This window comes from Brachyistius frenatus, unplaced genomic scaffold (genome assembly GCF_029030835.1).
Source record: "Brachyistius frenatus isolate BFR_SWC_R1_liver_20210118 unplaced genomic scaffold, ASM2903083v1 Contig_52, whole genome shotgun sequence".
In the NCBI taxonomy this organism is placed as follows: Eukaryota; Metazoa; Chordata; class Actinopteri; family Embiotocidae; genus Brachyistius; species Brachyistius frenatus.
In genome coordinates, this window is record NW_027210651.1 from 1,245,981 (window position 1) to 1,258,095 (window position 12,115).

The following is a 12,115-nucleotide window of genomic DNA, read 5'->3' on the forward strand; positions in this document are numbered from 1 at the left end:
AGAAGCGCGCCCGCTAGGTTTAACCTTGTGAAAACTCCGGGTTGTGCACTAAAGACTCACTAACTCCCCAGAAAAAAAACGAACTCCTCCTGAGATCAAAGAGACGAGTTGAGGGGAAAGAGAGCGAACCAGCGAGACAGAAACTGTCTGACTGCAAAGAGACAAAGAGACACGGATTCTCTGGCAGGCGGTGAGCTGTTGGGTCACCTTTTGACAGTCAGAGATAGTGTTGGCTGAAGACCAAACTCACTATATACTGGTTTGAAACTGCACTTGGCAAACTTTGCACATAACCCCTCCCCTGACATAATGTGAGCTGATGCCAACAAAGTAAAACAGTCATTTTCATACTCGCTGGTCTGCGTGAAGAATATTCAAGGTTTTTCTTTAATCTGAGATTCTTCACTTTTTGGGACCAAGAATATCAAATCTGATATTGAGGTCTCCCATCGTACATTTACTTTAATGACAAACCTCTTGTGATGCTCGTTACTGCAAAGTTATCTTAACTGATAACTGAAATGTTTCCAAACATGAATTGCATACATGCAGCTCTGCTTACACAACAGCCATAAAATACCAGACATCCTATGATAATAAAAATAAAAAAAATCCATATGTAAGCCAATACCAGGCGTGGCTTTACAAAAGAAACAAATTATTGTCTCGAGTGCTCGCCACCAATACATCTTGATTGCATTCAGGTGTCAAGCTTTAAACTGGCAGACTAATGTTAATTTCGGTGGTTGATGACAGCAGCACTTTGGCGTGGTCGGTTACAGGGTCATTAAAGGATCGACTGACAGCGACAGGGACACTGGAAACATGTCTTTTCAGTGTTCATTCCTTCCGAGTCTCCTTATCATTTCTCTCCCCAGGTGTCCCTTCAGCTCCTCGTAACGTGGTCTCAGTTGTCAACCAGACGTGGGTGCTGCTGGAGTGGCACCCTCCGCGTGAAACCGGGCACCGTGAAGACTTGTCGTACAACGTCTTGTGCCGCCGGTGCCACAGCAGCGAGCGGCGGGCGTGCCAGCCGTGTGATGACAGCGTGGCGTTTGTTCCGGGCAAGCGAGCGTTAAAGGACACGAGGGTTGAGATCAGCAAGCTGCGGGCCCACACGTCCTACACCTTCGAGATACAGGTGTGTCCCCGGAGAGACTCTCTGTCCGTTTCAGGCTTTGTTTTTTTCAGTGTCGTTAACAGAAAATCTTAAGTGACGATCTTTTGTGCATCACACACTCGTCACCTGTGGATTTAAAAGGTGTTTGTGAAGGGTTGCGACTCGCTCGTTTGTGGAGGACGGCAGTTTTATTCACCCTGGATTTACAATTTACAGTTGACTCCCGTGTTGACCCAGCATCACACCAAATACAGTGTTTCCTCTCGACTGACTGCTTTTGGGATGGGCGATGATTATATTCAGGACCCGGGATTATATCCAATCAGCTCTCTTCCTCCTCATGGCCACTTGGTAAAGATGTGTGAGTGTACATTCATTTTGTTTTGCGCCCAACGTTCCCAATATGGATCAAGCCAGGATTAAAACCTCTCCTCCTGTGCTTATCGTGTGGTGCAGCAGTTACATTTTCATTGGCACTACTGCATCAGATTCAGGTTTGGTGTGTTTAAATAAACGCTGATATTTTGGCCCGGATTTTCGACTTTTGAGGTCGACGTCTCTCCATTAATAAATTAACATAAAAAGTGACTGAAGTGACGTTATCTTCATTTCACCTGTCTCTCTCCAGATGAGTAGTGAGAGCTAAGCCCCGCCCTTTATTAAGCACACAGAGGGCAGAAGAAAGAAACTAATGTGACCGTCAATAACAGCGGAACACAGTAGATGCTCTCACACAGAGCAAAGAGGGAACGGGTGCACATTAGTTTAGTAAATTACATGAATAGAATATTTAGTTTCTTCTCAGGGGGGATTTCTCCTACTACCATGGTCTGAGAAACACTGAAAATTGTGTTAAAACAAAAAAAGTTCAACTACAGACTGTATTTGGGTTTATTTTGAGGTTTTCGTGGAATATTGCGCAATTTTGACACCACAAGTTACTTAAAAATTCACCGCAACTTAATTTTTATTTACATTTTTTTTTTCATGGAGATACAAATTAATATGTAAAGTTGCTGTTAAAAAAAGTAGTTATTCTTATTACCTACTTTAAAAACAACCTTGGTGCTGTCAGTTCAATGTTTTAAATGCAAATAGCTGCCAGATATTCACCACAATGCTCAAGGATACTGAGGCTACATAGATGCTTCCTGACGTGTCGGCTTTTATGCACAATCCACAGTTGTATTCCTCAAGGTCACCCTGAGGTCTGTAAAACCAGTACAATGGTAAACTTTCAATCTTCTGCCATCTGCCTCTTTTACCATCGATGTTTGAGGCCTGAATCAAGATCCTCTGCATGACAAACGTTAAGAGATCAAAGCATTTTACTTCAGTGTCCCAATGTGACCAGTGCAGCATTCACTGAATCGACTAACTAAAGATGTTTTTGTGCGTATAATCTGCTCCTAGATGCACTGATATGAACTGTGTGGCCGATCAGATGATCCATTTTTAAGCATACGTTGTGGGATGAACAGATCAATAATGATGAATGAATGAATGACTATAACACTGACCCAATAATGAACATGTTGATCGTGACATTATTGATTGTAATTTGATGTGTTTACAGAAGGCAGCCACCTTCAAAAAAAGATGAACTTCCACAAAGATATCCAGGCTTTATCTCATTTTGCTTCATAATTAAATTATATAGCAAAGGGGATAACCGACAACTACTCTTAATTATATAAAGTCTGGAAGCAGGTGTCATCTGACAACCTTAATTCATCAACAGTTGTTATCAACGTATTAATGGGCTTTTATAGTCTTCGTACCAGGTATTTTGTGACTCAAACAAACCCACTAGAAAGGGGGATAACACCAAATAAAACTGGAAAACAAAACAATATAAAAGAGAAGCTTGGAGTAAGTCTTCATTAAGCACCAACCTTAGTTTGATGATTTGCCGTGACTGAACACATTGCATCAGCTGTCAAAATGATTAACTGAGCTCGTGACAAACAATATGTGGCAGCTAATTAGGTGGTCTTTAAAACACACTCACAACCTGCTAATTGTGTCTTTGTGTTGGCGAGATGAGACAGACTCTGAGATCTTGCAGTTTCAAGAAGACGGCGGAAGAATTTTGTGCTGTCTGAAATCAAAACGATCTTATAGTTTCTGATAACTGAGTGCCTGCTGAACCTCAGCAAGTGTCCAATCACGGCTCGGAAACTATAATTGGGAAAGGCAGGTCTGTCAAGCTTGGGATTTCTCTGCATGTGGTGTTTGTGGCGCTGCAGGGAAGCAGATGCTGCATACATAAAGAATTATTTTTTTAGCCTTTCACAAGCCCAAATAATCAACATATAATTTAAAAAAAAAAAACAAGTAAGAAATTGGTTTGTGTTTTTCTAGCTACAAAAATGTTTGCATATATAACTTAAAGCTTTTCCGCTGCACAATCGAGCATTCTTTATCACAAATATCCCCAAAAATCTGTGACATCCTGGAGGGACTGATCATTTGAATACAAGCATTTAAGCATAAATCTGTCTCGCTTGTCCACATATGTGAGCTAGGCCACCATACGTGTTATTTTAGAAAGTATAGAAAGAGTCTAGAAAAAGAAGTCTTGAAAGAGTCTCTAAAGAATGTTTTAAAAGAGTCTAATCTTGTGTTTTTTAACGTGTAGAAGTTAAATGAGCTAGCAGTAGTAGTACGGTGCAAAGTAGATACTATTTCCTTATTTTCATGCCGCCATTAAAAATCAAAACGTTGCCTGGAGCCATATTTTTCAGCCAATTCCAGGAGCTAGGGTTAGCTGAATCAAATAAAGCTGATGTAATGTGTAAGCAGAACTCGTCCTTTCAGGTAGAAATGAGAAACCTGCTTCGGCCTACTTCTGGCGTAAACAGATGCCTATTTTTCAAGAATTATTGAGAATTTGAAGTGATAAATTTTCCGTTGTAATTATCGTGAGCTGCATGTGTGCGGTGCCGGACTGGAGAGCTTGACGGGCATAGCAACAGTAAATCCAAGAGGGGTGGTACAGTAAATAACTGTGGTGGAGTATAAATGTCGGTAACTGACCATTACACTTCATATTGTTCACAGGCAGTCAATGGAGTCTCCAACAAGAGCCCTTACCCCGCCCAGCAACTGTCAATCAACATTACAACCAATCAAGCTGGTGAGTTTGGAGGGCAGAGGCCATGTAAATGTGTGTGTAAGCATCTGTGTACGTGCGTGTAAGCATACCCTAGGGCACAGTGGATTATGTGAGGGAGGGATGGCTGGGGAGATACAGGAAATTCAGCTTCAGCCTTTTAATTCATAAAACATGTTATAAGCTTGTCATCTCTCTGCCCCCCCCCCCCCCACCCCTCTTTCTCTCTGTCTTCCCTGCACATCCACAGCTTTCATCCTGTTTTCCTCTTTTCTTCTGCTCCTCTCTGTTCTCTTTTTCCGGGTTTTATCCCCTCTCCCCGCATTCCTCTCCCTCAAGTCTCCCACAGTATAATTCTTAGAGACCATAAAGCAACTGAGTTATTACTCCTTCAATACTTTATGGAGACAGACACAAGTGATATTTCCACCGCTACCCAAATTTAGATTTAAAAGCCGCTTTGCTCTGATGGAAAACACATCATTTACCTCATCTACAGCCACCCGGGCTCATTCCTAATCGAAACATGATCCATTGTCACCCTGTCGCTTTCTGAGAGCATTTGTTACCGCTCCCGGATGCAAACCTCTCTTATCCCTGAAATCTTTTAGGACTCAACAAAAACTGATTTATTTTCAGGTTGACTGCACTTGGGGGGATTCTTAAATTATGCAATCGGTTTTCAGCGTATTTCATTGCACCTTACGGTATGAAACCCACTTCACGTACAGAGAACTGTGTAAAATGTCAATAGTGGCAATATTAAAAAAAGACTGTGAGGTTTTCACCTGACAGAAAAATGATTTGGCTCTAGAGGTATCATAGCATTTACGGAGCATTATTACGGTACCATGATGTCCTGATCACTCAGCTGTATAAAATGCACACTGTCTATTTAGGATGTGATAGTTTCAAACAGGATCCACATAAATCCAAGGAGACAAACTCAATTATATTTTCAGTTTCCCCCCCCTTTAAAACACCTGTTTTAATTAAATTCAAAACAGTGGAAAACATCTCATCATGATAATGTCGCATCAGTCTTTCTTCCCATCTCCACTTTGAGATACCAAAGTAGTATCAAAGTACGCATGGGATGAAAACCGTCTCATTAAACAATCCCAGAAGCAAAAACCATGAAATACTTTACAGCCAGCAGCTTCTGGTTCCAAAAATTATGGGTAAAAAAATGCATTGCAGACATAACTCTCGTTTCCCCATCAGTGACAAGTGCAGTAATTTGTTTTCATGAGCCTGGAAGAGGAAACATTTTTCTCCTTTGCGTGCAAATAATCTTTGGCAATATGTCATCACATTACACACTATATTTCCATATTTATGGTGTTTAAGCGTGCTAGTGAATCCTTTAACAGCCTAATTGATTGTGTGTTTTTGGGTGTTATGTGTGTGTGTTTTTGAACAGCTCCCTCAGTAGTACCCATAATGCACCAAGTGAGCTCAACGAGCCGCAGTTTCTCGCTGTCATGGCCACCGCCTGAACAGCCCAACGGAATTATCCTCGACTACGAGATGCGGTACTATGACAAGGTAAAGTGGGATGATGAATGTCTGCGAGTGCTTGTGTGTGTGTGCGGTTGTGTGCTTTTTGGTGTAATGGTCACAGCCGATAAAACAAGCAAATCAATATAAACTGCATCAAAGTCATCTATTATCAGGACTGTTACTTAAGACCAGCAACAGTCTCACTTCTTTACAAACACTTCAGCTCATAAATACTTGAATACAAGTGAAAAAACAGTCTCCATTATGGCAGGTAGGTTTATTTTCTCGGTGATAGTATGTCATGTTTTTACAGCTTTGATGCGGTTCTTCACTAGAGGCTTCTTGTGATACATATTCCAAAGTCGATGGAGAGAAATGTCACAGTGTTTGTGGACTGCAGCCACTAATATTGTTCTGTTGTTACTTCCGCCAAGGAGGGTATTTTTTTGGGTGCGGTTTACTTGTTTGTCTGCAGGATTATGGACATTTGGTGGAAGGATGTAACACGGGTCAGGGAAGAACCCATTCAATTTTGGAGTGGGTCTGAATCACGAGGCAGATTAATAAAGTATTGTTCACTTTCAGTAACTTTACAAGATAGGGTAACAGGGTTTTCTCTCAGTTTCTGGAGGGCTTAGGTGCTGTGGTAGCAGTGGAATTGCTGGGCACCTTTTTGACAAAAAACAATGCATTAATAATACCCGAACCAAACATTTTTTTAAACATAGAAAAAAAAAAAAAAAAAAGCTTGGGTGTTACGACGGTAGGAAAAACACTGGGCTCATACATTTTAAAATCCAGTAAATGGATCTAAAGTTCAATAGTGAAAAAACATAGGCCATACTGGAAATACATCAACTCCATATCACAATCAACATTCACGGGTTCTAGTGATCCTCTGGGATACACATGCTCAAAGTAAAAACAGCAGAGCAGTTGTTATATGGCACTCGGGGAGTCGCTTAGCCGGGGATAATCGGAACCGGTACAATTGTAATAAATAAACATATTCTGAGTGTGGTTCCAGATTTGAATATAATAGAAGAGTGGATGATTAGCCTTGGCAGAGGTCTGCACTCTACGAGTGCCCTTCTAGTTTGCTGAGTGACATTGTTCTCTAGATTCACTTCCTCTACTTGCTGTGATGATGTAGGGGTTCATGTTTCTGTCTACATCATCTTCATCAGATGTATGAACAATAAGTCATTTATCGGCATATGCTGAGTAAATAGACTGATCAGAGGTAGACAAAAGCAGTGCTGCTGTGTGGATATCTGACCTTTAGACAGAGTCTCTTTCCCCCGGCTTCTGGTCTGTATGCTTAGCTCATGTGCGTGTAATTCTAAATAGTTGTCCCTCCCTTGTAAAAGAGATCCTTTAATCTCAATGGGACAAACCTGGTTAAATGAACCAGGTTTGACCATGAAGGCTAAATAATAAAAAAAAAAACAAATAAATAAAACGATGACAGGACAACGTCCACTGTTACACCGATGTCCCAAACAAACATAGAATAGTGACAGAAACAAAGACTGATGTTTTTAATGTGTCCATTTTTCACAATAATATTCAAAATGATACCTCAATATTTGTTTTTATTCATTATTCCCTGTCACTTTACATGACTATTCCTGATTGATAAGTGGCTGATAGACATGACATTATATTTAATTAAAAACAGCTGGAGGCAGGAATCTGTCAGCATATTTCTTAGATTTATAAATCCTGTGATTGATGTATTTTCTCTCCCACTTGTGGTTAATGTCTGTTAATGTATCATCTTTCTTTTGTAAAATATTATTTCCTAATAAGTGAGGATTGATCTTGCACTACAATGGATATTTCATGAGGCCTGTAGTCTAACTGACAGGGTTCCTACAGTGATGAAGAGCCTCGCTTTATTCCAGCACACAAAAATGGTTGATAGTATTTGTGCAGCAATAATGAGATTCCATTCATTAACAAATGATGACTCTGAGCTCTTGCCTTACTATAAGACGCCATCACTTTAGCTCAATAGTAAAAGAAAGGTTAATTGCCTTTTTTAAATTATTGAATCTGAAGCTGTCAAGGTTTCTTCCATGAAATAAGTTATTGTGCTGTCATAGTTTTCATGTGTGCAACATGCAGTATGAAATCAAATTAAGATCTGTCAGATTCAATGAAGCAAACGGTTACGTGGTTACATGAAAGACTAAGATCTCATGCAGAACTTGTGGTTTTCATGCAAAAAGTCAAAGGGCTAAAAAAAAAACCCGCATCTTTCATACCTCCAGAAAAAGATGAAGTACTTTACAGACTGCAAGGAAAACGAGGAATAAAAACTCTAAAAGCAATATGCAGACCACTCTTCACTTCAATCCCTAGTGGAAAAAGCAACCTGTGAAAAATCCAGCCTGTTGTCTTCCCAGAGTGCCAAACACTGCCCTTTTATCAAAGCTGTTGCCGTCACAGTCACGCACAAGGTGCCATTTGGCATCTTTACCATGCTCACCTAGATTGAAGAAGGAGGTCATGTGACACAGTAGAAAGAAAAAATATCTGCATAGGAATGAGATAGAGGGTGGTTGGATGGAACAAACACAAGGCCTTTCACAGAAATCTGTGTTCAAGTCTCAAGTGAGAAACCTATTACTTAAGTTACTTAGGCAGTGTAATGTTTTTAACTCAGGGAACGTAATAAGAGACATATGAAACATCATTTTATAGCTTTTTAGGAGAATATAGTAGCACTTTCAGCCCCATTTTTTTCAGCTCTAATGCAGTTTTTCTACCGGTTCTTGATATTTGCACATATTCCAAAGTCCATGGGGAGGAAAGGCATAGTGTTTGTGGACTGCAGCCACTAATATTACTCTTCTGTTTGCTGAGTGAGATTGTCTCCTGGATTATTTTTTTCAGTTTACTGTGTTGATGTGGGCTTCATGTCTCCCTGTGGACCTCTGTGCGTGCCAGAAGTCAGCACAGACCACTGGTATATGGTTAACTTTTATCTATCTCCTCCCAGAGAGGAAGGCTAAACCACAGAAAGTCGAACATCTCTGCAGGAAAACATCCATCCGTCCAGAGCTGAATGTTCAAGACTTCTTTATCAGACATTGACATTGAAGGGAAACAATAGAAAGAAAAAAAAAGATTCCTTGTATCTTCTTTTAACCCCTTTGCCAATCACTAGCAGAAGTACTTATGGACAGGAGAAGTGCCATTCTGTCTTTTAACTAAACTCTATGGAAGGCTGCTTCATCCTTCTCACTCTCGACCACAGAGTTAAGGATAGCATGTTCTGTGTCTACCCTCGGTCTGGATCAAGGCGTGCTCTATCCCGCCTCTGCCCACCTATTGCTCATAGCTTCGGTCGTCGCTGTGATAATAGTCTGGAAACAAAGATCGCATGGAGGTTCACTCAGCCACTCTGAAGTGCGGACCAATCGGCAACCGGTGAGGGCGGCCAAATGCCCGGACAAGCGGTAGTGGTAGACAAAGCGATACGAACAGTTGTAGCAATGCGAACACATATCCAGACGTAGAAGACGGAGTCTTCAAAGTCTGCAACAGTTATTTACCGCGTGGCCAGACCGATGTATTAATGCAGTGAATTTGGGTTTGGTGATCCCAGGCGAGGCGTGCTGACCCCTGGCAAAATAAACTTTCACATTCTTTTAATGTAACAATAACTATTTTTTAGCTTTGTGATCGTATTCCCATTCTGTGGAATCACTTCATTTCCCCATATTCAACGATTATTCTGACCAACTAAAGCTCCTAATGTCTGAAGCAGTTATTTCTACAGAAACATTACTGACCTTTCTGAAAATGCAGATTCACTTGTTTTCAGTGTTTTTCCCGACAGATTACAGTGTGAATGTGTTGATAAAGACGTCACCCCTGCTTTTGTTATGAACAGCAGTGGGCCTGTCGCACATATTACATGATCGCCTGAGCTGACCACAGTCATTTTACATCATGGTTAGAAATGCCGCTACCTTATTGCGCCCCCTTATTCTGCAATGGTTTAATGGCATATGAGCAGAGAATTCGCACCACCAACTGTTTTTGTCGAGATGCTAATAATAAACCGACTGTATTTCGATGAGCCTATATTTACCTTACCAACATAGATTTAGTTATAAAGCTAAACACCACAGCCAATAAATGGCTCTTCAGGTGTGTATTATTAAACTATGGTTAGGCTTATACTATAATAGTGCCATAAAATGAACAGAAAAAAACAATTAGAGGGTTAATTGCACTTATTTGTATGGCAGTTAATCATAATTTTATGATTGTTATAGCCATATTCAGCACTGGAGGAACCTTCTACCTCCGTGCCTGAGTAAGAGGAGTAAAGCTTATCCCTTAGTGGGTGCTGTGCAAAGATCCAACCTCTTTGCTCTGTGAGGTTGTCTTCATGAAGCAATCAATCCCTCAGCTGCCCTGTAGTGGACAAAGTCCTAATCTGTATGAACCAGGAGACTATGGAACAAAAGGCTTCAGATGGCAATGATCAAACTAGCCTGGATGGAGAGTGTCAAACCGCCAGCCCCCATGAGAGGCTCTGATTCAGGGGTGAAACCTGCAGGACCTGATTGCTTTCCCATCGAAGGTTGCTGCTTTAGGAAATAAAAAGAGAAAGGAAAGTCATGAGTGCATATCTTGTCTTCTTTGTAATTTAGTCAATGGGAAGCGATTCATTTTGAGGCTGAAAGTTAAATTACAAGCATATCTATCACCCAAAGGTAAATAAAAGAACATCTCCATCTTTTTTGAAGCTGAGCCAACAGCTGCAAAAACGGATAGACTTTCGCTGCAGACAGATTAAAAATAATGAGCAAAGAACCTACGAGGGATTGTGTAAACTACACCAAAAAGAAAATCACGCCTCCACATCCACAGCCCACGTTTCATTCCCCGCCATCCTTCTCTCCTATTTACAAACCTAAAGAAAATTGTTTTGGGCATTTTTGGGGGAAACCGCTGTTGGTCCCTGCGCTCATTTTTCCTTCTTAATGCATTCTGTCAGTGAGTTGGTGCTTCCATAACTCACAGAAAACTCTCAACAGCAAACAGAACTAGAAACTTTAAATGCTCAAGACTCTTGTCAACTGTTTTTCTTATCTATTCTCTTTGATGAAAACTCTCTGGCACAGTCCTAAAGTCTGTGGCTCCAGAGGACTCACTCAAAGGTTCCAATTTTACAGCACAACATAGTGTATGGCTGTGATTCTACTTTGCTGCAAAAGGAGAGGGGAGAATGTGTGGCATTTCTACTGTTCAGGTTTCTATTATTGCTTTTAAAGTTCAAATACAGCACATTCATCATGACATAATTAGCAATGAGTAATTAGAACTACCAAGTTGGCTTTCCAACATGTATGTTGATGCTTTTGATTAATCGCATTCAACTTTTAATGAAATTAAGTAATTTATGTAGGCTAGTAAATGCATTAAGTATGCACCTTTGAATAACCTTGGTGTACTTTTAATGAGATTAGTCTTGTGACCTCGCTGATTTGTATGCAAAAATATATTCAAACCGGACTCTTTCATGTCTTACTCTCACATTGAAATGCTGCTACTTTTTTTTTGTTATTTTTCTACGCAAGCAGATCCAAAATCTAATGTCCATAATGGAAGATAAGTGTATGAAATGTAAGTCATTTGATGAGTCCATTTATGTCATTGTCAAAATAAGTTACCTGAAAGCATTCCATCATTTGTTCAAACAAGAAACATTTGCAGATACTCTTGTGCAGAACTCACTGGAGTTCAAACATGAACTGTTGATTGTCCTCAGAGGAGAAACAGAATGATTGTTGCGTGCTGAAGTGCCAAACTTTTCCTACCATTTTGGAGCCATGCAAATTGCAAGTGTCCTCTTGGATGCGAAGGCAGAAGTTGTGCGTCATTGTTTACCACCAGGAAGGTTGGCTGTGCTACCAGATATTGGAAACCACAGTCCTACTGACAGTAACCACTGGTTTCTGTAAACCAATACTTCTACCTGTCTCTCAAGTATGTAGGTGGCAGATCAGAAAATGCTCATATTACATGTTTTTGTGGGTAATTTGTTTTGTTGTGGCATGAGGGTTTGCTGGTATTATGACACAAGGTGCCATTAAAATGTTTGGAGACTGTTCCTGTTGCACACGAACGGAGTAATGTGTAACAGTAATGTGCACGGAGCAGGGGGAAGCTCTGCAATTGTGTTACATTTGCGTTGCTTTATCGACACCAGCACCTGCGTTATATGCCTGTTTTTACCACTGGTATGTGCACATTTGCAATGTCACCCTGGACCTGAAACATCAAACCTTGTGTCAAACTTGGGAAATCACCAACGGAGAACCTTGCGCGTTTCAATAACGTCCCCCAGGGTC

At 40.6% G+C, this 12,115-nt stretch overlaps 1 protein-coding gene across 1 annotated transcript in view; it reads left to right on the top strand.

Moving 5' to 3' along the window:
* LOC138624503 (ephrin type-B receptor 1-like) overlaps nt 1-12,115 on the top strand; it is an 85,556-nt gene that overhangs the window by 43,494 nt on the left and 29,947 nt on the right. The window contains exons 7-9 of the mRNA XM_069704761.1: nt 879-1,141; nt 4,184-4,259; nt 5,659-5,783. Coding sequence (XP_069560862.1) covers nt 879-1,141; nt 4,184-4,259; nt 5,659-5,783 — 464 coding nt within the window. The remainder of the gene's footprint in view (nt 1-878; nt 1,142-4,183; nt 4,260-5,658; nt 5,784-12,115) is intronic.